The 27,963-nt window shown below is 47.1% G+C and overlaps 1 protein-coding gene across 2 annotated transcripts; it reads left to right on the plus strand.

The window, feature by feature from the left end:
* Positions 1 to 351: 351 nt before the first annotated feature.
* tmco6 (transmembrane and coiled-coil domains 6) lies at positions 352 to 27,634 on the plus strand. Of its 2 annotated transcripts, XM_033029780.1 has the most exons (13): positions 352 to 455; positions 2,896 to 3,008; positions 5,831 to 5,940; positions 7,957 to 8,140; positions 9,352 to 9,456; positions 10,389 to 10,474; positions 14,830 to 14,946; positions 17,109 to 17,223; positions 18,960 to 19,128; positions 20,306 to 20,400; positions 23,707 to 23,877; positions 26,267 to 26,386; positions 27,274 to 27,634. In XM_033029780.1, exons 1-13 carry the CDS (start codon positions 374 to 376, stop codon positions 27,280 to 27,282), a joined length of 1,476 nt encoding a protein of 491 aa, XP_032885671.1. In that variant the 5' UTR covers positions 352 to 373; the 3' UTR covers positions 27,283 to 27,634. The 2 variants fall into 2 exon arrangements, 1 of the variants encoding a protein (XP_032885671.1); XR_004413471.1 differs by lacking the exon at positions 27,274 to 27,634 and having other exon boundaries at positions 23,688 to 23,877; positions 26,267 to 26,383.
* The last annotated feature ends 329 nt before the right edge of the window (positions 27,635 to 27,963 follow it).

A 27,963-nucleotide genomic window follows, 5' to 3' on the forward strand; every position in this document is an offset into this window, starting at 1 on the left:
ATTGGCCTCTGTAAATTGCCAGTGTTGTGTAGGATTGAACTAGTGAATGGGTGATCACTGGTCGTTGTGGACCCAAATGAGGTGGGGGATGAGGAGGGATTTATTTGAAACGTCCCAAATAATGAAAGGCCTGGATAAAATGGACGTGGGGTGAGGTACAAGCCAAAGATCCTTGCTATAGGATCTTTGGTACAAGTATCTGTGGCCATGGGAGGACATGAGGTGTCAGCCTCATTGCTTGGGAGCTGAGGTCCTCCTGGCCTGTGGGGGACGCTGCTGCGGCGGCGCCGGCGCCAGGCCAGGACAACGTCATCACCAGGCGCCCCAGGGCGTCACCAGCGAGCGCCGGGAAGCCGGCGGGAGCGGCGGCGCCATGTTGCGGGCGGGAGGAGCCGTGTCCCGCGGTTACGGGGCCGTGGAGGCGATTAGAGCCCGTAGGAGGCAGCAGGATTGGGGTGAGCGGCGGGGGTCGCGTCCCGGAGAGCTGGGACTCCCCCAATCTCCCCCCCACTCTCATATCCCCATCTCATGCCCCCCCTCTCCACCATTCCCGCAACCTGCCTGCCGTCTCTCCCCCCTCCCACATTATCCCCTGTCCCACAGTCGCCCTCCTTCTCCACTCTCCCCCCTCAGCACCCTGTTATGTACATTGACCCATTGTAACACATGGGGCACATTAATTAAAAACCAGATTCACAAATCAAAAGTATGAATAATGATATATGGAGGGGTCCCCGACCTAAAATCACATATCCACGTTTCCCAGAGATGCTGCCTGGCCTGCTGAGTTACTCCAGCACTTATGTGAACCTGCATCTGTCGTTCCTTGTGTCTCGATGTATGGTGGCGCTGCTGGCTCTCCCGGCCAGAGACTCGGGTACAATCATGCCCTCAGGTGCTGCTTGTGTGTGGAATTTGCCAATTAACCTACAAACCTGTTCAAGAAGGAACTGCAGATGCTGGAAGATCGAAGGTACACAAAAATGCTGGAGAAACTCAGCGGGTGCAGCAGCATCTATGGAGCGAAGGAAATAGGCGACGTTTCGGGCCGAAACCCTTCTTCAGACTCCAAACCTGCACGTCTTCGGAGAGTGGGAGGAACACCCGGAGAAAACCCACGCGGTCACAGGGACAACATGCAAATCCACAGGCTGTGCCTGAGGTCAGGATCGAACCAGAGTCTCTGGCGCTGTGAGGCGGCAACTCTACCGCTGCGCCACTCTGTGCCGCCCTTGCGAATGTGTTGTCTTAGTGTCAAATAGTCCACCACAGCGGAGAAGGACCTGGTTGGGCAGTGATGTAGCTAGTTGTTGGGGAACAGTAAACATGATGGGTTCAAGCAAATTCTTCTGATCAAACGCTGGATGTTGGAACAGGTTGGGAACAGGCAAGGAGTCAGGAACCCGCTTCAAGTTTCAGAATGGATTTGATAAGGCAGAGGTGGGGTTGATGTTTTCAGTTGCGGGGCAGGAAAAAAGAGATAAAGTGGTTTAGAGTTTAGCCTTTACAGATACAGCGCAGAAACAGGTTATTTGGCCCTCCGTGTCTATGCCAACCAGCGATTCCCGTCCATGAACACTTTCCTACACATGAGGGACAATTTACATAAGCTAATTAAGCTGCAAACCTGCATGTCTTTGGAATATGGGAGTAAAATGGAGCCAGGGACCCGGGTTTGTTCCTGACTACTGGTGCTGTCTGTACGTTCTCCCCGTGACCACGTCACAGGTTTGCTCCAGGTGCTCCGGTTTCCTCCCAACACTCCAAAGATGTACAGGTTTGTATGTTAATTGGCTTCTGTAAATTGTCCCTGGTTTGTAGGATAGTGCAAGTGTACGGGGTGATCGGGCTGGTTACCACGGAATCAGTGGGCCGAAGGGTCTGTTTCCACTCTGTTTCTCTAAAGTCTAAAATGTCTGAAAACTAACATCCAGGAACAGCTTCTTCCCTACAACCATCAGGTTGTTGGACACTACGAACTGCCAGGGTTACACGAGGGACTTTGGCCGTGTTTTTGCACCGTGTGGGTTTTTTATTTATTAAACTACTTTTGTTCATTATATTATCTATTGAGTATTATGTTTACAAACCTGTTGGGCTGCTGCAAGTAAGAATATCATTGTTCCGTTTTGGTGCATACGATGATAAACCCTTGACTCTCTTGGTTGTGCTTTGTGCTAAGGTGAAATTAATAGTATGGGGACACTTCTGTGGAGTTTCTACACTGCAGTGTATCTCCTGTAGTGTGTCTGTACTGTCATTTTCAGTTTTGCTGTAATATTTCAGGCCACAGTCCACAATAATTCTTGGCTTAAATCTACACAGTTTCTGACAACTTTGAATTTTTCTGCAACGTTTTGGGTGACGTTCATAAGTTCTAGGAGAAGAATTAGGCGATTCGACCCATCATGTCTACTCTGACATTCAATCATGGCTGATCTGTGTTTCCCTCTTAAACCCATTCTCCTGCCTTCGCCCCATAGCCCCTGACACTCGTACTAATCAAGAATCTGCCAATCTCTGCCTTAAAAATATCCACTGAGTTGGCCTCCAAAGCCGTCTGTGGTAATGAATTCCACATATTCACCACCCTCCGACTAAAGAAATTATTTCTCATCTCCTTTCGAAAGGTACTTCCTTTTATGCTGATTCTGTGCCCTCTGGTCCGAGACTCTCCTACTAGTGGAAACATCCTCTCCACATCCATTCTATTCAAGTCTTTCATTCTTCAGTAAGTTTCAATGAGGTTTACCCCTCATCCTTCGAAACTTCAGTGAGTACAGGCCCAGTGTCGTCAAACGCTCATCATACGCCAGCACATCTTTCCTCAGGATGTGGAACGTTACTGCAGGACAATATGGTTTCAAAGTGGCTCCATTTTCTTTCTGTTCTCAGCTCTGAGGAAAGCAAGGAGGGAGACGCAACTCGTCAGTAAGAGATTGTTGAGGGAGCTTCAAGATGATGGAGAGGAGATGGAGACGAGAGAGCCCTCGGTCACTCAGGAAGAGGTGAGACCCAGTCAGTCCAGGCACTGCTTTGTTTCGAGATACAGCGTGGAAACAGGACCTTCGGCCCACAGAGTCCGTGCTGACCAGTGATCACCCCATACACTAGCTCTATCCTACACATCAGCGACAATTTACAGTGGCTGATTTACTTTCAAACCGGCACATCTTTGGAAACCGGAGCAGTCGGAGAAAACCCATGGAGTCACAGGGAGAACGTACAAACTCATTACAGACAGCACCTGTAATCAGGATTGAACCCAGGTCTCTGGTGGTGTGAGGCAGCAACTTTACCACTGCAACCCACACAGACATAATGCTAAGGAATGTCATAGCATTTATTTTAATGCATGATAAGCTTCTTACATTTTTGCAGAGCAGAAGGATCTAGGAGTAAATGTGCACACTTCCCTGAAAGTGGCATTACAGTAGAGAGGGTGGTAAAGAAGGTTTTTGCTGCAATGGCCCTCATCAATCACGGTATAGAGTATGGAAGTTGGGAGATAGACACAGAAAGCCACAACTATCTAGACTACACTTCTTCCAACCCTGCTTCCAGCAAAGACTCTATCCCTTATTCCCAATTCCTCCATCTACGCCGTATCTACACCCAAGATGAGGTGTTCCATACCAGGACATCTGAGATGTCCTAATTCTTTAGGGAATCGGGGTTCCCCTCTTCCATCGTGGATGAGGCCCTCACTCGTGTCTTCTCTGTACCCCGCAGCTCCGACATTGCTCCTCCCCCCCCAAACCACGTGGTCTTAGAGAGACCGTACAAACGCCGCACAGACAGCACCTGTACTCAGGATCGGGATCAACTTCATTAACTTCACCACCAATTTCCATCCTGCACTCAAATTCACTTGGTCTCCGACACCTCCCTCCCCTTTCTTGATCTCACAGTCTCCATCACAGGAGATAGACAATCGACTGACGTCGATTACAAACCCACTGACTCCCACAACTATCTCAACTACAGTTCTTCCCACCCTGGTTCCTGCAAAGACTCTATCCCCTGCTACTAATTCCTCCGTCTACGCCGCATCTGTGGCCAAGATGAGGTGTTCCTTACCATGACATCCTAGATGTCCTCATTCTTCAGGGAACGGGGGTTCCCCTCTCCCATCATAGATGAGGCCCTCACTTGTGTCTCCTCGGTACCCCGCAGCTCCGCCCTTGCTCCCCCTTCCCCTAGTCACAAGAGAGACAGAGTCCCCCTAGCCCTTACCTTTCGCCCCATCAGCCATCGCATACAACACATAATCCTCCGACATTTCCGCCACCTCCAACGGGACCCCGCCACATCTCCACCACCATCTCCATTCCCATCTCCACCACCTTCTGCAGAGACTGTTCCCTCCGGAACTCCCTGGTTAACTCCTCCTTTCCCACCTAAGCCACCCCCTCCCCATGTACATTCCCCTGCAACCGCAGGAGGTGCAACACCTGTCTCTGTCCAGGGACCCCAACAGTCCTTTCAGGCGAGGCAGAGGTTCACTTGCACCTTCTCCAACCTCATCTACCGTATCCGTTGTTCAAAGTGTGGACTCGTATAACGGCAAGACCAACCAAGACTTGGATGATTGTTTTGCTGAACACCTTCGCTCAGTCCGCCTGAACCTACCTGATCTCCCGGTAGCCAAACACTTTAATTCCCCTTCCTATTCTCACTCAGACCTTTCTGTCCTAGGCCTCCTCCATTGTCAGAGTGAGGCCAAACACAAATTGGAGGAACAGCATCTCATATTTCACTTGGGCAGCTTATAACCCTGTGGTATGATGTTGATTTCTCTAACTTCAATTCCCTCACTCTCCATCCCTCCCCCACCCGTCATACCAGCTTCAAATTCATCTCGAGTCTCATTGTCTGTACTCGTTCTCCCCTAACAAACAGCTAACAATGGCCTGTTTCTTTTATCACTGTTACTTTTTTGCACATCTTTCATTCATTTGTTCTTTATCTCTCCACATTGCCATCTATAGCTCTCGTTTCCCTTTCCCCCGACTCTCAGTCTGAAGAAGGGTCAACTATTCCTTATCTCCAGAGATGCTGTCTGTCCCACTAAGTTACTCCAACTTTTTGTGTCTATCTTCGTTTTAATCAAGCATCTGCAGTTCCTTCCTACTCCTAGAAGTTTGGAGGTCATGTTACAGTTGTACAAGTCATTTGGCGTAATGTGTTTGGTTTCTGTCACCCTGGTATGGGAAGGATGTTGCGAAGCTGGAAAAATGCAGAGAAGATTTACAAGGATGTTTCCAGGACTCGAGGGCCTGAGCTACGGGGAGAGGTTGGGCAGGCTATATGGAGTACATGAGGCTGAGGAGTGTTTTTTCAGAGGTGTATAAAATCATGAGGGCAATAGGGTGAATGTAGTCTTTTACCCAGAGTGGGCAAATTAAAGAACCAGAGAACATGGGTTTAAGGTGAGAGGGGATAGTCTTAATCACAATCTGAAGGGACAACTTTTTCAAACAGGGTGGTGAGGGTATGGATTAGAGGAGGTAGTTGACGCAGGTACTATAACAGCATTTAGGACAGGTTCATGGATAGGAAAGGTTTAGAGAGATATCTGACAAACGCAGGCAGGTGAGTAGTGTAGATGGGTCTAAAGGGTCTGTTTCCGTGCTGTATGACTCTCTTTATGTCGTTTTATTCACATGTACTTATCATTTGTTCATTACTATGACGGTTTGCATGGGGGTAGATTAGGAAAGGGGTCACATGTGTTGGAGGAATGTGGTCCTTGTGTGTAAGTATTTGTAAGTTGCAAGTGACTTGACTTGACAATTAAAGTTTAAAGAAATGCCTTCTGTCCCTGAAGGTGTCGCAACTATACCAGAGGATTCAGCATGGATCAGAAGATCGGCTTGCTGCCTTACAATCCCTGTGCCAATTACTGCACCTGGCAGAGGCACAGAAGATGTTTGTCAGGTACCAAGGAGAGAGGTTTCATATTATTATTGTTTTAGGTGCATCCATGCACTTGGCCCATCCTATGAATCAAATGCCTTCTGAGATCTTTGTATTCTAATTCTGTCCTTGAGCACATCATTAATTTTACTATCGATCAGAACCCACCCCTCGCCTGTATCCACCTATCACTGCCCCCACTGCTATTCCAGCTTTCTTCCTCCCACCACTTACAATCAACCTGGAGAAGGGTCTTGACCCGCAACGTCATCTAACCATGTTCACCATAGATGCTACCTGACCCGCTGAGTTACTCCAGCAATTTTTGCCCAATTTTAATGACTTTAATTTATCCTATTTTAGTCTACTTTAGAGATACAGTGCGGAAACAGGCCCTTTGGCCCATCGAGTCCGCGCCGACCAGCAATCACCCCGTCCACTAGCACTATCCCACACACCGGGGACAATTTACAATTTTACCAAAGCCAATTAATCTACAAACCTGTGTGTCTTTGGAACATGGGGGGGAAACTGGAGCACCCTGAGGAAACTGAGCACCCACACGGTCACAGGGAGAACATACAAACTCCGTACCGACAGCACCCGTAGTCAGGATCGAACCTTGATCTCTGGCGCTGTGAGTAGCAATGTTACAAAATTTTGAGATTTTAAAAATCAAGTCTGTAATTTATCCCATCAGATAAAGCATAAAAATAAGTTTAATTTGACACCTAATTCACTTTCATATCTCAAGTATTTAAAAAGTTATGGCCATTTTCATACTGGGAAATGAGCATCTTGTTCCCTATTGATTTTCTATGGACATAACAAAAAAGCTGTGATCGTGAACAGTCAAAAGCCCATAACTTTCTTAAAAATTAAGAGAACTGAATGAAATTTTCAGTTATCATAGATTGAAGCATTCTGAAACAAATATAAAATAATCTTACTTGGATGACCTGAAATTAAAGCATATAATTAGTTAGTTACCTAATTGTAGCTAATTTCAGACTTCAATTACTAGATCTAAACATCTATCCATTTCTTAATAAATGAGTAACATTTTTAAATAGCCTAAATGTCCAAATAATATTCACAAATAATTCACAATAAAACATGATTTTAAAATCTCATTTACATTAATTTATAGGCCAAATGGAAGGAATTTAGTGTTTAATTGCTGTAAATAAATGTCCATTTAAATCAGCTTTCTAGTGGGTCCCCGTGGAACGCGCTGGTTTAGAACGTTCACATTGCGGTAGATTTGTGCCCCAAATGCCGAGAAAAATACTGCGGGATATAATGGGCCCAAAATGAGCTACTCGCAATATTAAACTTTGTATAAAGGGATCTTTAGAAGCCCTTTTTAATGTAAAAATATACAGCCAACCTTCTGTGGTTTGCTTTATGAGACCCTGCGGTTGCTGGCGGTCGCGGGTTTAGAGATTGATTTTTAAACTACTATAACTATTATTCAAGGCCTTTAAACCTAATAATAGCTTTTGCGACGGGGTCTTTCAGCGATTTTTCGTTAATAATTAACTAGGCTGAACATTTTCGATTGGAACAGCTTAGAGAAAATCGCGTTTTAAACCCGCCCCCTCTAAACGGCGCCAAAATCGCGCACACCCGCAACGACAGATTTTCAGTGACGCTTCAGGTAGGCTTTGCAACATACCTACTGTGAGGCAGCAGCTCTACCATTGCTCCACTGTGTCGACTCCTGAACCTTCATCATTAGAGGCCATGCCTTAAGTAGTCAAGGCTTGAGCTTCATAAAACATTTCTGCTTCTCTCACCTTTCCTTTAACCAAACTTCTGGTCTCTGGTCTTAAAATGTGGCCTGGTGTCAAAAGTAAGCAGGTAATCAAGAGAAGACTTGATAGAATTGTATAAAATTATGAGTCTTAGATAGGATAGACAGACAGAACCGTTTTTCCCCCAGGGTGTAAATGTCGAAGAACAGGGAACCGAGTACCACCAGGTTCTGTGAGTGTGATCTGGGTGTTTTTCTCCCCCCCCTTCCTCCCGGTGTAGTTTGGAGAACAGTATCCATGTTCTTATTGGACTCTTCACCAGCAACCTCGCGTCGGTTCAACTCAAAGCCGCACAATGTTTGCTCCGGCTCTCCCATGCCGACGATCCCAACGTCTCGCTGGTGTGTTTGCCGGCAACACCGTATCTGCTGACGTACCTCTCCGGACAGAGTGCTAAGTTCACAGTAAGTGCCTGACAGTTCACTCCACCACAAGAATTTTATTTCAGTTTACTATTGTCAGGTGTGCCGAGGAAAAGCTTTTTGTTGCGTGCTACCTAGTGAGTGGAAAGTCTATGCGTGATTACAATCGAGCCGTGTACAGATACAGGATAAAGGGAATAAAGCTTAGCGCAAGATAAAGTCCAGTAAAGTCTGATTAAAGATAGCCTGAGGGTCTCCAATAAGGCAGATGGGAGGTCCACTACTGTGACGGTCTCCGCATTGTGAGGGTTTACTAGATTTTGTGGCAGTAGAAGAATTTACATTGCACAAGTTTACACTGCAAGAGTATTAGAGTACAAGACTGCAAGGATTGTAGGGAAGAGTTCCACAGAATGCTGGTTACCATGTTCTTAGCTTCAACTTGCGTATAGGTTTATTATTGTCACATGTACTGAGGTACGGTGAAAAGCTTTGTTTTGCATGCTATCCAAACAGATCAGATAACACTATACACAAATACAGTCGTCAAACTCAAGTACAATAGGTAGAGCAAAGGGGAAGATACAGAGTGCAGAATATAGTTCCCGGCATTGTAGCGCATCAGTTCCAGAGACAAAGTCCAATGTCCGCAATGGGGTAGAGGTGATCGGACGGTACCCTAGCTTATGGAAGGACCGTTCAGCAGCCCGATAACAGAGGGGAAGAAGCTGTTCCTGATTCTGGTGGTGCGCCTTTTCAAGCTTCTGTAATGTCTGCCAGACTTGAGCAGATAAAAAAGAAGGTATGACCGGGGTGGGACAGGGACAAGTCTTTGATTATGCTGGGGGAGAAGAAAGAATGAACGGGGCACTGCTGGGAACAGGGTGCAATCCTGAATTTCTAAACTACAACATTGCAGATGCTGGACTTTAAGCTGGGCAGGAAGGAAATGCAGCTGCTGGTTTATACCAAAGATAGACACAAAATGTTAGAGTAACTCTGGGTCAGGCAGGCAGCCGACCTGAAATGTCACCTATCCATGTTCTCCAGAGATGCTGCCTGACCCGCTGAGTTACTCCAGCACTTCGTATCTATCGTCTGAAGTTTTTGGTTCTTGTCTGAGGCAGAGTGGTGTAGATGGAGTCATTGTTGGGGAGACTGGGCTTTGTGATAGACTGGGCTACACCTATGAAGTGTACTGCTGCTGGAAGGCTCTAATGTTAATTTCTTAACGTTTTTGGAAACGCTTTCAGGAGCAGTGTCTATATATCCTCGGCAATCTGGCAGCGGAGAATAAGGCTGTTCGGAATCAGCTGCTGCTGCAAGGTGTGGTCCAAGCACTGGCCGGCTGCCTGCAGGTGAGAGATGTTCCCTTAACGTTTGCTATTCAGGGTTGTTACTGTTTAGTTTAGTACTTAGAGATACAGTATGGAAACTGGCCCTTCGGCCCATTGAATCCGTGCCGACCAGCGATCACCCTTACACTAGCATTATCCTACACACTGGCGATAATTTACAGAAGCCAATTAACATACAGACCCACACGTCTTCATAATGTTAGAGGAAAAAGGGGCACCCGGAGGAAACCCACGCGATTACAGCGAGAATGTGCAGACAGCACTCGAGGTCAGGATCGAACCTGGGTCTCGGGCGCTGTAAAGCAGCAAATCAACCACCACGCCACTGTGCCAACACAGAGAGATAGTTTAGAGATGCAGCATGGAATCAGGCCCTTCAGCCCACTGAGTCCACACCGACCATCGATCACCCGTTCACACTAGTTCTATGTTATCCCACTTTCTCATCCACTCCCTGCACACCAGGGGGTAATTTGCAGAAGCGAATTAACCTACAAACCTTTGGGACGTGGGAGGAAATTGGAGCACCTGGAGGAAACCCATGCGGTCACAGGGAGAACGTGCCAAGTCCTCACTCACTCGCTCTCTTACCCACAGTACCCAAGGTCAGGATTGAACGTGGACTCTGGCGCCGTGCGGCAACGGCTCTACCAGCTGTGCACTATTTGCTTGGCAGCTTTACTGGGGTGCTCGAGCAGACCGGACGTGTATCTGTGGTAGAGAAACAAGGAACTGCAGTTGCAGGTTTACAAAAAACACAAAGCACTGGAGTAGCTCAGCGGGTCTGGCAGCATCTCTGGAGAACAAAGATAGATGATGTTTGGTCCCGACCCGAAATGTGACTTTCCGTGTTCTCCAGAGATGCTGCCAGTCCCGCTGAGTTACTCCAGCACCATGTGCCTGTGTCTGAGGTTTTTTTTGGTCTCTTTCAGTCACCTCATGGAGCTGTGGTGGAGGCGGCTGCTTATTCACTTTCACAATTGCTGCAGGCCAAGGAGGCGAGAGAGAAGATTGTGCCGTAAGTTCTCCTCTTAGAGTCATAGATAGTCCAGCATGGAAATAGGCCCTTTGATCCAAATTGCCCACAGTGACCACACTAGTCACACCTGTCTATGTTTGGCCTTTATCCCTCTAAGCCTGCCCTATCCATGTACACTTCCTAATGTTTCTTAAACGTTGTGATGGTACTTGCCTCAATTACCTCCTGTGGTTGCTTGTTCCAACATCCATCACCCTGTGTGAAAAAGTTACCTCTCAGTTTCCTATTAAATCTTTCCCCGCCTCACCTTAAACATATGACCTCTGGTTCTTGATTCCCCTACCCTGGGCAATACGATGTATCTACCTGATGTAATCTTCTCATGATTTTGTACACCTCTGTAAAATCACCCCTTATCCCCTTGTGCTCCAAGGAATAAAGTTCTAGCCTGCTCAACCTCCCTAAAGCTCAGGCCCTTGCATCCCAGCAACATCCTCGTAAATATTCTCTGCGCTCTTTCCAGCTTGACAACTTTCCTATAACATGGTGGCCAAAACTAAACAGAATACTCTAAATGCGGCCTCACCAATGTCTTAAACAACTGCAACATGACCTCCCAATTACTGCACTCAAGGCTGTGACTGATGAAGGCCAATGTGCCAAAAGCCTTTTTTTGACCACTCGATCTTTCCTCCACCCTGTATCTGCCCAATTGCTTTTTGAAATGTTGTGATAGTACCTGCCTTAACAAACCTCCTCAGGCAGCTCGTTCCACACACCCACCACCCTCTGTGTGAAAGAAAAAGTTGCCACTCGGGTTCCGATTAAACCTTCCACCCCCTCCCCCCACCCCTCACCTTGAACCTGTGTCGTCTGGTTCTTGAAGTCTTGAATCTTGGAGTCATACAGCATGGAAACAGCCCCTTGGGCCCAACTCATTCATGCCAATTAAGATTCCCCATCCATGGTAGTCCAATCTGCCAGGGTTTGGCCCATATCCCTCCCTACATGTTCATTTTTAAGAAAATACATTTTGTGACATCAAATATCTCTCTCCCTTTAAACCCTCGGCTTGCTGTTTTTTCCTCTTTTCCTTTACACTCATGGTGTTTACTGGAAGATTTACCCAGAGCAAGGGAATCAAGAACCAGAGGACGCAGGTTTAAGGTGAGAGAGAGAAGATTTAATAGGAACCTGAGGGGCAACTTTTTGCACACAGGTGGTTAATGGATCGAGCTGCCAGAGGAGGAAGTTGAAGCAGGTACTCTAAAAGCATCTAAAAGAGATGTAGACAGGTAACTGGATAGGAAAGGTTTAGAGAGAGATGGGTCAAACTCGGGCAGGTGGGACTATCGTAGATGGGACATCTTGGTCGGCATTGGCATGTTAAGCCATGCTGTATGACTCTTTGATTCTATCATAAAATATGAATTTAAAGTATTGCTGAGTAGTAATGCAGTAGTAATGCCTTTCAATAGTCCGGAAAATCTGTCAGTCCATCGGTCAAAGGGGTGGGATTATTGTTATAATTTGAAGCATTTTGCCTCCTCATTCTGTAGAATGTCTGAAGAAGGGTCCCGACCTAAAACGACACCTATGCATTCAGGTTTAAGTACATTATTGTCCAGTGTACCGAGGTGCAGTAAAAAGCTATTATTTTTCTCCTAAAATTTGCCTGAATCACTGAGTTCCTCCAGTACTTTGTCTTTTTGCTCACGATTGCAGCAAGTGCAAATTCTTTGTGTCTCCCAAGCTGAACAAGTCCTCTTACCTGAAACGTCATCCGTCCATTCCCTCCACAGATGCTGCTTGACCTGTTGAGTTCCTCCAGCAGTTTGTGTTTTGCAAGATTTCTGCATCTGTAGTTCCTTGTTCGATACAAACCAACCTCTCTTCCATTGATTCCATCTACATTTCACGCTGCCCCAGCAAGGCCACCAGCATAATCAAGGACCAGTCTCACCCCGGTCACTCCCTCTTCTCCCCTCTCCCATCAGGCAAGTGGTACAGAAATGTGAAAACACACACTTTCAGATTCAGGAATAGTTTCTTCTCAACTGAACCATCCTACCAAAAGCTAGATGGCAGTCCTGAGCTACTCTCTACCTCATTGGAGACCCTCGGACTATCTTTGATCGGACTTTACTGAAATTTATCTTGCACTAAACGTTATTCCCTTTATCCTGTATCTGTGAATGGCTCGATTGTAATAGAAACATAGAAAATAAGTGCAGGAGTAGGCCATTCGGCCCTTCGAGCCTGCACCGCCATTCAATATGATCATGGCTGATCATCCAATTCAGCATCCTGTACCTGCCTTCTCTCCATACTCCCTGATCCCTTTAGCCACAAGGGCCACATCTAACTCCTTCTTAAATATAGCCAATGAACTGGCCTCAACTACATTCTGTGGCAAAGAATTCCAGAGATTCACCACGCTCTGTGTAAAAAATGTTTTTCTCATCTCAGTCCTAAAAGATTTCCCCTTTATCCTTAAACTGCGACCCCATCATGGATTGTTTTCCCGGTGACTGGATAGCAAACAACACAAGCTTTTCACTGTACCTCAGTACAGGTGGCAATAAACTAAGCTGAGGCCAGACTCACCTGTGCCCAGTGCCCTAATGAGTGCCCCCCCACCCACCCTCTTTGGACAGTCTCCCTCAGATGGTCACGTCAATCAATTCAGCTTGCTTATTTATGTATTGTATTTATTTACCTTTCTTGTACATCAGTGGAGCTGCACACTAAATCTCGTTGCACTGACGTGCAATGACAATAAAAGATATTATTATTATTATTATTATTATGTGGATGAGGTGCAGTACTTCACATGACAATAATAATAAACCTAAACGTCTCTGGAATGTCCTCCGACTGTGAATTACTGTGCGCTGCCACCAGGGGGTGATGGCGCTCCGTCTAAGTGAGTTACTAGCAAGCCCTGGAATAATCATTCATTGCTGGACAGGGAGAAGGCTTTGCACTTCAGCCAAAGACTAGGATGTTTTCTTCACGACTAGATTCGTCCACTGTAAGATCAAAATACTGCAGATACTGGCAGTTAAACATATGTTCTGGAAATATCTGACACCCTTTTGTCTCCGTTTCATCTGTGGCCTTTGTCCACCCATCCGCCAACCAACCCTTGTACACTTTAGAGATGCAGCGCAGGAACAGGCCCTTCGGCCCACCGACTCCGCGCCGGCCAGCAATCACCCCGTACACTAGCACTATCCTGCACATTAGGGACAATTTAATCATTTTCAATCTACATACCTGCACGTCTTTGTAGTGTGGGAGGAAACCGAGGCACCCGGAGAAGACCCACGCGGTCACAGGGAAAGCGTACAAACTCCGTACAGACAGCACCCGCAGTCAGGATCGAACCCGGGTCTCTGGTGCTGTGGGCAACTTTACTGCTGTGCTGTTCGTGTTGTGCAGTGTGCAAGAATCTGATTGTTGTTAGGAAGAAACTGTTCTTGAACTCAGAGATTTAGGTTCTCAGGCTCCTGTAACATCTCTCCGATGGCAGGAGTGAAATGAGAGCGTTGCTTAAGTGATATGGGTCTTTTAGGCCGTTCGGCTCATCGAGCCTACTCCGCCATTCGATCATCGGCTGATCTGTAGATCGCTTCGATGGTGGGGAGGACGGATAGTGGAGAGAAGAGAGTAATGAGAGTGATCCCAGCATTGAGAGAACTTGGTGAGGTTCCCCATGGAGTGGAGAAGGCCAGGAGCAGGTTTGATCGGCGTTGATCACCACTGAGGGGTGAAATGAGCAAAGCGAATCTCCCCCGTGTTTGCAACCAAAGTAAATTGGTAGACTTTCATAGTTGAGGTTAGTGTTGTGCATCGTTCAAGAGCTGTTCCTGACCCTGTGGAAGACTGCAAGGACAAACCATGGCAAGATCACCCCTCGGCATCCTGCGCACCCAGGAATAAAGTCCTAGCCGGCCCAACCACTCCCTACAGCTCAGGCCCATGAGTCCTGGCAACATCCTCGTAAATTGCAAAACGTGGTGAACACTGTCCGGATCATCACGGGAACTGACCTCCCCTCCATCAAAGGGATCTGCAGGAGTTGCTGCCTCAAAAAGGCAGCCAGCATCATCAGAGACCCACACCACCCTGATCATGCTCTCATTTCACTCCTGCCATCGGGGAGAAGGTCCAGGTTGAGAGAAGTTGGTGAGTTTCCCCATGGAGCGGAGGCTGCTGAAAGCAGTAATGCCCAGATTCTAGTAAGAATTTCGGTTTCAGGGCTTATGCCAATAAAGCACTCATGCCTCTTTAAATCTTCACTGTACTTTTTCCAGCTTAAAACCTCTGCTCTTGTTGTTAGCAATACATTATTTCTTTCTCTCTTGCATCTGGTTTTGTATTACTGGCAGTGCGGTTCTGGAAGCGAGCCTGACGCCACGTTTGATCGAATTGCTGGATCTGGATTCTGAACTGGGGATGCCCACGGCCGTGGAGTGTGCCTGGTGCCTGCACTACATCGTGAGTAGGTAACGCATCCCTTCAGCTGGCTGCAGTGCTGTTTATTGCTCTGAAGAGAGGCATTGTTTAAGAGTAAGGGGTAAGCCATTTAGAACGGAGACGAGGAAACACATTTACTCACAGAGAGTTGTGAGTCTGTGGAATTCTCTGCCTCAGAGGACGTTGGAGGCCGATTCTCTGGATACTTTCAAGAGAGAGCTAGATAGGGCTCTTAAAGATAGCAGAGTCAGGGGATTTGGGGAGAAGGCAGGAACAGGGTACTGATTGGGGATGATCAGCCATGATCACATTGAATGGCGGTGCTGACTCGAAGGGCCGAATGGCCTACTCCTGCACCTATTGTCTATTGTCTTTGGGAGGGTCGACAGTCAGAACCTTTTATCCGCAGGATGAAAAAATCAAATACTGAAGGGCACAGCTTCATGGTGAGAGGGACAAAGTTTAAAGGAGATGTGCGGTGCAAGTTTTTTTTTTAACAGAGTGGGCAGTGGGGGCCTGGAACACACTATAGTGCAACGATAGTGGCGTTTATGAGGATTTTAGTTAGGCACATGGATATGCAAGGAATGGAGAGATGTGGGTTAACCCGAACGCTAATGCATGGAATGGAGGGATACAGATTATGTGCAGTCAGATAAGAGATAGATTAAAGTTTCTAAAAGATCCCCCCTCAATCTTCTAAATTCCCGCTAGAATTTAGAAGATTGAGGGGGGATCTTATAGAAATTTACAAAATTCTTAAGGGGTTGGACAGGCTAGATGCAGGAAGATTGTTCCCGATGTTGGGGAAGTCCAGAACAAGGGGTCACAGTTCAAGGATAAGGGGGAAACCTTTTAGGACCGGGATGAGAAAAACATTTTTCACACAGAGAGTGGTGAATCTCTGAAATTCTCTGCCACAGAAGGTAGTTGAGGACAGTTCATTGGCTATATTTAAGAGGGAGTTAGATGTGGCCCTTGTGGCTAAAGGGATCAGGGGGTATGGAGAGAAGGCAGGTGCTGGATACTGAGTTGGATGATCAGCCATGATCATATTGAATGGCGGTGCAGGCTCGAAGGGCTGAATGGCCTACTCCTGCACCTATTTTCTATGTTTCTATGAAATGAACTGCAGATGATGGTTTATACCAAAGATAGACACAAAATGCTGGTGTAGCACAGCAGGACAGGCAGCATCCCTGGAGAAAAGGAACAGGCGACATTTCGGGTCGGAACCTTCAGACTAAATTCCTTTTTGGGGCAGGCCCATTCTTTGCTGATAGTTTTTTAATTTGGGATACTCAAGAGGCAAGAATCAGTTGTTGCAGATTGATTGATGATAGATGCAACATTGAAGCAGGCCCTTTGGCCCACCGAGTCCACGCCGACCATCGATCATCCATTCATACTATTTCGATGTTATCCCATTGTCTCATCCACTCCCTACACACTAGGGGCAAATATATAGAGGACAATTAACATTCAAACCTGCCGTCTTTGGGATGTGGGAGGAAACCGGAGCATTATAGTTAAGACGACAGTTTTATACATCGGTAGCAGATTGATGCAGGACTGGCAGAGTAGTAAAGAAGACCGATGGTATGTTTGCCTTCATTGGTCGGGGCATTGAGTATATGTGTAAGGAAATCATGATGCAGATTAGTAGGATTTTGGAGTGTTGTGTCCAGTTCTTGAAGCCCTATTCCAGCTGAATATCGAATGAGAGGCCACTGTTAGTGTAGCTTCCTGAGGCACACACTGCCCCTAACTTTCCACCATCCCATCGCCCCCGTCCCACCCCTTCACCCTGCCCCATGAGCTGGCGTCAATTCCACTTGCCTATAAAGATTGGTTGAAACATCTCTCCCTCCCTCTCCCTCTCCCTCGCCTTCCCTCTCCCTCTCCCTCCCTCTCTCTATATCTCTCTCTCTCTCTATCTCCCTGTCTACCTCCACCTCTCACTACCACTCACCCGCTCCCCATCCATCCCTCCTCCCCTACCCCCTACCTCCATCTCCCTCGCTCTCCTACACACTACCTCCCCCTACACCCTTTCCCCCTACTCCCTTCCCCCCTACTCCCTTCACCCCTCCCCCTCCACACACTCCCTCCCTCTCCCTCCCCCGCTCTCTCCCTCTCTCTCCCTCTCTCTCTTTATTTCCCTGTCTTTCTCCGTGTTTTTTGCCTGCAGCGGTGTTGCCAGTGAGTGTGTGATCTCCCAGGGCATCCTGCACCAAGCTGTAACGCTGCTGATAGCTTTGGGCCGAGCCATTGATTCCGGCGCTACAACAGATGGTGTGGAATTGGTAAGTGAAGCTGGGAGATTCTCTAATTTATCCCCACTTGCCCATTGCCGGTGCCATTACAGAGCGGGAGAGGATCCATCTGATGCATAATAGAAAGTAAAATGAGTATTTATGCAATGTCTTTTACAGCTTTGGGACTTCCTCCAGCACTTTACAGCTTGTTTCTGTGAAGCGTGGCTACTGTTGGAAAGTAGGAAACTTTACAGATCCTTCGAAAACCCCCACGTTTAGTGATAAGATAATGACCAGATAATGCATCTTAGGGGTAACCGGTGGATCAGGGTTCGTGCGAGATCATAGATCATAAGATCACAAGACGTAGGAGCGGAATTAGGCCATTCGGCCCATCATGTTTGCTCCGCCATTTATATAACCATATAACAATTACAGCACGGAAACAGGCCATCTCGGCCCTTCAAGTCCGTGCCGAACACTTACTCTCCCCTAGTCCCTTCTACCTGCACTCAGACCATAACCATCCATTCCTTTCCCGTCCATATACCTATCCAATTTATTTTTAAATGATAAAATCGAACCTGCCTGCACCACTTCCACTGAAAGCTCATTCCACACAGCTACCACTCTCTGAGTAAAGAAGTTCCCCCTCATGTTACCCCTAAACTTTTGTCCCTTAATTCTCAAATCATGTCCTCTTCCCTACTTCTCAATGGAAACAGCTTATCCACGTCAACTCTGTCTGTCCCTTTCATAATTTTAAAGATCTCTATCAAGTCCCCCCTTAACCTTCTGCGCTCCAAAGAATAAAGAGCTATCTTGTTCAACCTTTCTCTGTAACTTAGGTGCTGAAACCCAGGCAACATTCTAGTAAATCTCCTCTGTACTCTCTCTATTTTGTTGACATATTTCCTATAATTTGGTGACCAAAATTGTACACCATACTCCAGAATTAGCCTCACCAATGCCTTGTACATTACATCCCAGCTTCTATACTCAATGCTCTGATTTATAAAGGCCAGCACACCAAAAGCTTTCTTTCCCACCCTATATACATGAGATTCCACCTTCAGGGAACTATGCACAGTTATTCCTAGATCCCTATGTTCAACTGCATTCCTCAATTCGCTACCATTTACCATGTACGTCCTATTTTGATTTGTCCTGCCAAGATGTAGCACCTCACACTTATCAGCATTAAACTCCATCTGCCATCTTTCAGTCCACTCTTCCAATCATTCAATCATGGCTGATCTATTTTTCCCTCTCTACCCCATTCTCCTGCCTAGGACTATCCTAATAAGGGGCGGCACATTCCAAGGATACATACGCAAGTTTGTAGGTGAATTAGCATCTGTAAATTGTCCCTAGAGTGTAGGATAGAACTAGTGTGCGGGGTGATCGCTGGTAGGGCTAGACTCGGTGGGACGAAGGGCTTGTTTCCACATTATCTCCGATCTCTAAATTGTCTAAATGCCTCTTAAATATAGTGATTATATCTGGAACTCTGACCCTGCCGTAGCCGGCAGATCCATTCCCATAGCCGACTTCCGAGGCCGAATTTGCGGGCCGATATGTCGGCTCCCCGGCGACCTAGGTGGATCATTCCGGTACCATTGGTCTCCTCCTGGAGGCCGTGACCTCTGTTGGTCGGGCAATACGGATGATCCGGAAAGGCTCAGGAACCAAGGCTGCGGGAATATTGCTGGTGGACATGGTGGGCCTACTGTTTCCTGGATCTCTTGCTTGACCATCGCTACATGTGGTTCTGGCTGTTTCAGCTGATTTACCCGGTGGTCCGGTGTTTGGGGAACCTGACTGCAAGCCGCGACGCGACTCCACTGGCCGACTGCGGACTGCTGCCCGCGCTGAGCTCGATCATCAGCAAGTTCCTGCCGACGCAGCCCTCCGTCTCTCGGGAATGCCTCTGGCTCCTCAACAACCTCACCGGTGAGTCTGCTCTGAGATGGAGTCTCACAGCATGGAAACAGGCCCTTCGGCCCCACTCACCTGTGCTGACTAACATGCCCCGTCCACACTCCTGTCCGCTTTTGGCCCATATCCCTTCAATGCTTTCCAATCCATGTACACTACGCTCTAGGGGGGCAATTTACAGAGGGGACAACTAAACTACAGACGCGCACGCCTTTGGGATGTGGGAGGAAACCCACGCAAGGTCACAGAGAAAACATGCAAACTCCACACAGATAGTACCCATTTTATTACATGGAAATACAAAATCAATAGTCACGTAGCAGGGAAACAGGCACTTCGGCCCCAATGGCCCATGCCGATCAACATGCCCCCTCTAAGCTAGTCCCACCTCCCCACATTTGGCCCATATCCCCCAACCTATCCTATACATGTACCCGTCCAAATGACTTTTAAATGATGTTACAGTACCTACCTCAATTAGCTCCTCTGGCAGCTCGTCCCATACACCCACCAGCCTCTGTGTGGAAAAAGGTGCTCTTCAGGTTCCTATTAAATCTTTCCACTCTCACAAACCTCTGTCCTCTGGTTCTTGATTCACCTGCTGCGGGTAAAATACCCTTTGCATTTTGCATTCCCCCTCTCTATTCCCCTCTATTAAATCTTTCCCCACCACCTTTAAAAGACACTTGGACAGGTACATGGAGAAGAAAAGTTTAGAAGTATGCACCAAATGTGGGCAAATGGGACTCACTTAGATAATGTATCTAGATCGGCATAGTTGGGCCGAAGGGCCTGTTTTCATGCTGTATGTCTCTGACTGTCACCTCAAACCTATGTCCTCTAATTATTGATTCCCCCTACCCTGGGTAAAAGATTCTGTACCTATTCCCCTCATGATCTTATACACCTCTATAGGATCATCCCTCTTCTCCTGCGCTCCTAGGAATAAAGTCATAGCCTGCTCAACCTCTCCCTATAGCTCAGGCCCTCGAGTCCCGGCAACATCCTCGTAAATCTTCTCTGCACCCTTTCCAGCTTGACAACATCTTTCCTATAACATGGTGCCCAAAACTGTACACAATAAATGTGGGATCTCCAGCGTCTTATACAGCTGCGACATGACCTCCCAAACTCTATACTCAACACTCTGACTGATGAATGGCAACTCTCGACTCTTCATTGTTCCCTGCAGTTGGCGAAGAACGATTCTGCTCTGCCTTCCTCAAGTATAATCTGGTGCCAGTGTTACTCCAACTTATCCCCTTTTGTGGAGGCATAAACACGCTGGTGAGTTTGCTTCTGGATTTGATATCTGCGCTCGTCGAATATCGGTTGTGAATATCGGCAGTCAGGGGAAAAGCACAAAGTGCTGGAGTAACTCAGTGGGTCAAGCAGCATTTCAGGAGAACATGGATAGGTGACATTTCGGGTTGAGACCCTTCTTCAGACTCTGAAGAAGTTGTACCGAGCCTAAATGTCACTTATCAGCCAACTGAGCCACCTTACCAACAAGATAGTGCGGTCCTGAGCTACTATCTACCTCATCGAAGACCTTCGGACTATCTTTAATCCGTATTTAATTGTCTATCTTGAATCTGGCTTCACTGGACTTTATGTTGCAAACGTTATTCCCTTTTTCCTGTATCTGAACACTGGACGGTTCAGCTGACAGGTTAGTAGGTAACAAAAAGCTATTCACTGTACATTGGTACACGTGACAATAAACTAAACTAAACCACGTTCCCCAGCGATGCGGCCTGACCCGCTGAGTTACTACAGCACTTTGTGTCTTTCCTTGGTAAACCAGCACCTGCAGTTCCTTGTTTCTACATATTGGTTCTGATTTCTCTCCCTGACCCACTATCCTTTAGGACAGGGGGTGGGGAACCTTTTCATGTTGGAATGCCGCATTAAGTTAGCTGTAATCTAATAAGGCCGCATCCAAGAAACTTCAATTAGATATACTTCAAAATGTACATTATTTTGTCAAAATCTAACTACTATGTACTAACTTCAAGAAAATGAAAAAAAAATGTTCACTCTAAAGTTAACTAACATTTTAATGACTTTGTTGTGACTGTTTTTTTTGGAAAGCTTTGGATATTTGGTTGCAACATGGAGGTACGCAGTTTCAGCTGATCTTCCAGATGGGGATCCGTCATTTGTGACCTTAAGGGCATCTTGATTTGGGTTAGGTAGGAGAATGTAGATTTGCAGCAATAAGTGGTTGAAAAGCAAGAAAGCATTTTTCGTGTGGGGAGGATTATTTCGTTGAATCTTCTTTTACTCTTTGGTGTTTTAAATACGTTCATTTTAAGATTAATATTAAAATAATAAAAGACGAACAAAAACATATTAATAAAAGTAAAAGGATTTGTTCTACAAAATTTGGATTCATTCAAAAGGCCGCACTTAATGGCCTAGAAGGCCGCATGCAGGTTCCCCACCCCTGCACTAGGACTCTTGCTGCCTATCTCCTGAGTGTCCCTGATTATCTCCGCTCCACTTCTGCCTCTGTAAGTTTGTGCCTTTGTCCTCTCCACTTCAATATCCTTTTTATCTTAGTTTAGTTTTAGAGATACAGCATGGAAACAGGCTCTTCGGCCTGCCGAATCCGTGCCGACCAACCATCCACCATACACTAGTCCTATCCTACACACTAGGGACAATTTACAGAAGCCAATTAACCTACAAACCTGCACGTCTTTGGAATGAGGGAGGAAACCAAAGCACCCCGGAGAAAACCCACGCAGTCACAGGGAGAACGTACAAACTCCCTACAGACAGGACCCGCAGTCAGGATCAAACCTGGGTCTCAGGCTCTGTGAGGCAGCAACTCTACCGTTGTGCCACTGTGCTGCCTTGTCTCCTCCTGATGTTGACACTGTCTCTGCTGAAAGCTCAAGCCTTGCTGGTGAACTTGAGTCCATCCACTCTCGTTGTAAGGATTCCTCTGACGTATCGGTTGATTCTTGTCATGTGTACTGAGATGCAGAGGAAAAACGTTGTTTTGCATGCTAGTTCTATCCAGGCAAGTCATACCATTGTTGAAAGAAAGAACTGCAGGTGCTGGTTTATATCAAAGATAGACACAAATTGCTGGAGTAATTCAATGAGTCAGGCAGCATCACCGGTGAAAAAGGATGGGTGACGTTTTGGGTCAGGTCGAGACTGAAGAAGGGTCCCGACCCGAAACGCCACCCATCCTTTTTCTGCAGAGATGCTGCCTGACCCGCTGAGTTACTGCAGCACTGTGTGTCTATCTCATGTCATACCATTCGTGAATTTTAAAAAATCCATACATGAGCACAACAGATTGTGGAAAGAGAAAGGAAACTATGCAGAATATAGTTTAGTTTACAGATACAGCATGGAAACAGTCCCTTCGGCCCACCGAGTCCATACTCACTATCGATCACCCATTCACACTAGTTCGATGCTATCTCACTTTCGCATCCACTCGGGACAATTTTCAGAGGCCAATTAAAGTACAAACCCGCACGTCTTTGGGATATGGGAGGAACCTGGAGCATCCGGTAGAAACCTGCCCTGCGGTCACAAGGAGAATGTGCAAACTTCGCACAGACAGCATCCGAGGTAAGGATCGAACCCGGGTCTCTGGCACTGTGAGGCAGTGGTTCTACCATCTGTTTGGACTGCAGAGAAAGTACCTATATGCCTCTCATTGTTTTAGATACTTCTATTAGGTCTCCATTCAATCACCAAGAGAAGTCGGTCCAACGTCTCCTTGTGGTGAACACCCTCTAATCCAGTCATAATTCTGGTAAAACCTTTGCACCCTTTCCAAAGCTGCCACATACTTCCTGTAATGGGGCAACCAGAACCGCACACAATGCTCCAAATGCCACTTAACTGAATTCTTATAAAACTGTAATATGACTTTAAGTCAAAGGTTATGGGGAGAAAGCAGGAGAATGGGGTTGAGAGGGAAAGATATATCAGCTAGGATTGAGTGGCAGTGTACACTCGATGGGCTGAATGGCCCAATACTGTTTGTATGACTCGTGAACTGACTCGTATTCAATGTCCTGACGGATGAAGGCAAGCCTACCGCATACCTTCTTTGCCACTATCTACCACTTTGCCACTTTCAGGGAGTATATCACGGCTTTATCCGCAGGAGCTATGTGGTTTAAGTACAGTAAGCCCTCGCAATAACGGATTTATAGGGAAGTTTAGTCATAGCGGACCGTGTTTAGTTCAGTTTAGTTTGGAGATACAACACGGAAACAGGCCCTTCGGCCCACCCAGTCAGCGCAGACCAGCAATGCCCGTATACTAACACTATCCTGCATGCGAGGGGAAATTTACAAATTTTTTTTTCTCACTAAAGCCAATTAACCTACCCATGTCTTTGGAGCGTGGGAGGAAAACGGGAGCACCCGTACAAAAACCCACGCAGTCACAGGGAGAAGGTACAAACTCCGTACAGACAGAACCCGTAGTCAGGATTGAACCCGGGTCTCTGGTGCTGTAAGGCAGCAGGTCTTACCACTGTGCCGCCCTTTACGCCAGCACTTGTGCCTATCTCCAGTCTTGTACAACGTGTGCAGGTTTATGTGTTTAATGTAGGTCCTGACGCTGTTGGGCAACATTGCAGAGATGGGGCCGGAGCTCTGTGAGAAACTACTGCAGCATCGGGAGATATTTTCTGCCCTCTGCACCTCCATGAGGACGGCTGATACAGAGGCCGTGCGCTTGGCTCTGGAAGTACTGCACCTCATCCTCATGCACTGTGCACAGGTGAGTCTGTCTTCAGCTTAGTTTTGTTTATTGTCACGGTGAAAGCTTTTTTGTTGCGTACTATCCAGTCAGCGGAAAGACTGTACATGATTACAATCAGGCTATCCACAGTGTACAGATACAGGATAAAGGGGATAATGTTTAGTGCAAAATAACATTCAGTGAAGTCCGATCAAAGATAGTCGGAGGGTCTCCAATGAGGTAGATGCTCTCCAGTTGATAGAATGGTTCAGTTGCCTGATAGTAGCTGAGAAGAAATTGTCCCTGAATCTGGAGGTGTACATTTTCACACTTCTTTACCTCTTGCCTGAGGGGAGAGGTGGGAAGAGGGAGTGACCGGGGTGAGACTGGTCCTTGATTCTGCTGGTGGCCTTGTCGAGGTGGCGTGAAGTGTCTAATGTACTGTGCTCAGGTGAGCCTATCTCCTAGATAAACTCCCTCCCTATCTCAGAACTTTTGGATGCTATTGTGAATGGGTGATCGATGGTCGCTGTGGAGCCGAAGGGCCTGTTTCCATGCTATTTCTCTAAACTAAACTAAACGAATTGTCATACGTACAGACAACAGAACAATTAAAGTCTTACTTGCAGCAGCATAACAGGCCTGTAAACACTGTTCGTCAAGGTCAAACTAGAGGCACAAGAAACTGCAGATGCCAGGCCTAGATAAAATGGATGTGGAGAGGATATTTCCACGAGTGGGAGCGTCTAGGAACAGAGGCGACAACTTCAAAATAGAAGGGCGTACCTTTAGAAAGGAGATGAGGAGGAATTTATTTAGCCAGAGGGTGGTGAATCTGTGGAATTCACTACCACAGACGGCTGTGGAGCCCAGCTCAATGGATATTTTTAAGGCAGAGATTGACATTCTTGATTAATAAGGGTGCCAGGGGTTATGGGACGAAGGCAGGAGAATGGGTATAAGAGGGAAAGATGAAACGTCCATAATTGAATGGTGGAGTAGACTTGATGTGCCGAATGTGATGTAGATGATGTATGTTGGTCGGCGTGGGCAAGTTGGGCCAAGGGCTTGTTTCCACGCTGTATGACTATGACCCTAACCGTATTATTAATCGCCATCAACCCTGTAGGAATTCAGCCTAGACAGCAGAAGCTGACTGATGTATAAATGGTACATAGTGACAGATGCAACGGTTCAATACTTGGCTCCCTCAGTGGTCCTTGTTAAAATGTATAAATTCCTTTCATATTTTACTGAGAGAACAGATGCCGGAAGCTGGTTGTTAAATAGCTTTGCCCATTAAACTTTTGATTCAAATCTGCACTAATTCAAAAGCTTAAAGCACCCAGGCGATAGTGCTGGCACATCACACCAGTGACTGGCATTTTGATTTGAAAGGAGATTACGTTACAATAAAGTGGCGGCACAGTGGTGCAGCTGGTAGAGCCGCTGCCTCACAGCGCCAGAGACCTGGGTTCGATCCCGACCTCGGCTGCTGTGTGTGTGTGTGTGTGTGTGTGGGCTTTGCACGTTCTCCCTGTGACCGCGTTGGTTTCCTCCGGGTACTCCGGTTGCCTCTCACCTCCCAAAGACATGTCCATGCGGGTTTGTAGGTTAATTGGCCCTCTGTAAATTGCTCCCGTAGAGTGTAGGGAGTGGATGAGAAAGTGGAATAACATAGAACTGGTGCGAATGGGTGATCGATGGTCGGCCAGAACTCGCTGGGCCAAAGGGCTTGTTTCCGTGCTGGAGCTCTAAACTAAACTAAACCTACGGAAATAAATCGTGTCAGAAGCATGTAGAATTAAACCTAGAATTAAACTAGGATTAGGAAACTTAAGTTGTCAGAGTGGACTCTGGGGATATAAAGTACAGGGGATATAAAGTGTTTATATCAACAGGGTCACCTTGCCGGAAATAGGCCCTGTCAGTTTAGTAAAATAATACTATACATAAGCACCATCATTCATGTACAAGAGTGCGACGGTTGTAGTGTAATAATGTAACAATAGTCGATATCTTTCCAAGGTAGTACAGAATGAGTTACCACATTTAGTTTTGAGATACAGCGCGGAAACAAGCCCTTCGGCCCACTAGGTTTGTGCCGACCAGCGATCCACGCACACCAGCACTATCCTACACACTAGGGACGATTTTACAACTCACCAAAGCCGATTAACCTAAAACCTGTACGTCTTTGGAGTGTGGGAGGAAACCGGAGCAGCCGCAGGAAACCCACGTGGTCACAGGGAGAATGCATAAACTATGTACAGGCAGCACTCGTAGTCAGGACCGAACCCGGGTCTCTGGCGCAGTGTGGCAGCACTACCGCTGTGAAGCAGCAGCTCTACCGCTGTGAGTAGCAGCTCCGCCACTGTGCCACCACAATCTGGTTTTCAGTTGATTTCTCAATCTCTCATTCTGACAGGCCTGTGTGGAGTTTGCAAATCAAAATGGGGTAGAGGCGCTTGAAGCGATTCAGTACAACAGCAACAAGGAAATCAGTGTCCGAGCCAATTTTCTAATGGACAGATACTTCGCAGACAAGGTAGGTGTCTGGTACCTGTAACAGGAGCAATATAATTGTCTCACCGTCTGTCTTTTCATATCTGGCCTTTTGTCCAATCTTCTCTTATTAACCCCCCCCCCCCGTGCAGTTGCAGAAACGTGCACAGTTGCACCCACGCACAATTGTGCATACGCAAACACGTACACAGACATGCGCACGCACACATGATCGTACCCAGGCCTCTGGCTCTGTGAGGCAGCGGATCTGCCTGCTGCGCCACTGTGTGCCCTCTATACTCACTCAAGTACTTTGTCCTTTTTTATGCAAACAAATGTCTTACAAGACCAGTCCCACCAGGAGAGATTGCTGACTGCCTTGTCTGTGTGCAGAGAGCTCGCACAGATGTTGTGTGTGAGAGAGAGAGAGAGCACGCGGATGTAGAGAGAGAGAGAGAGATAGCGGATGTAGAGAGAGAGATAGCGCGGATATTGAGAGAGCCAGAGAGTGAGCACGCAGATGTTGAGGGCAGAGAGAGAAGGCTGCCCTGCCAAAGAGTAGGACTGGTTCCACTCTCGCATCCAAAGCCGACAGATGGGGATGAAAGACTCGTCCCTGCTGGCTGCTGCCACAAGCCCCTTTCATCCCATCCGTCTGGAGCCAGTTTACTGCTGCAGGACTCCTGGCAATGCTGGACCGAGATGATGCCTGCCAGCCTCCTACCCCCCGGGAGAGTGCAACAATAAACCTCTCTTCCCCCAGCCGGGAGGCCGAGGGGTTTCACCGACTGCCAGGGATTAATGGCCGGGCCGGTGGTCTCCATGGAAACCGGTTATCTGATTAGAAAGCCCATGATAATGCACAGGCCTGACTCGCATAACATTGCAGGCAAATTCCTCCCCGACTAATTACATCCTCTCTCTCCACAGGCAGTTTGACAAGCTGCTACTGGCGGCCAGAATAGTAATGAAGTTCATTTGAAGGTGGAATAATGGAGATGAGCTCTCTTTACCTCTCCCGTTCCCGGGGGTCCGAGATGTTCCCTCACCTCTCAGCCTCTGCGTCGCTTGAAGAATATGGACGCTCGCCAGTGTTTGGGTTGATGGACAACTTCCCTTCATCTCCAGAGGCCCTTTTCCACTCCGACAGATGCGTCAATTGCTTGCCGTATGGCCATGTTCTCCAGAGATGCTGCCTGACCCGCTGGCTTGCTCCAGCACTTTGTGCCTTTTTGTTTCCTAAGCCAGCATCTGCGGTTCCTTGTAGTTCCAGTACAAGGCGGCACAGATACAGCAGGCAGAGACGTGATGCTGACTACAGGTGCTGTCCATACGGAGATTGCACCTTCTCCCTGTGACCACATGGGTTTCTTCTTGGTGCTCTGGTTTCCTCCCACACTCCAAAGACGTGGAGTTGGTGAATTGGCCCCCGGTAAAATCACCTTTGGTGTTTAGGGAGTTAGTTCAGTTTTATTGGCACATGTACCGAGGTACAATGAAAAGAATAGATGAGAACGTGGGATAACATGGAACTAGTGTAAATGGGTGATCAAGGGTCGGCGTGGACTGAGTGGGCCGAAGGGCCTGTTTCCACGCTATATCTCTAAAGTATAAAACTAA

This window comes from Amblyraja radiata, chromosome 11 (assembly GCF_010909765.2).
Source record: "Amblyraja radiata isolate CabotCenter1 chromosome 11, sAmbRad1.1.pri, whole genome shotgun sequence".
Classification (NCBI taxonomy): Eukaryota; Metazoa; Chordata; class Chondrichthyes; order Rajiformes; family Rajidae; genus Amblyraja; species Amblyraja radiata.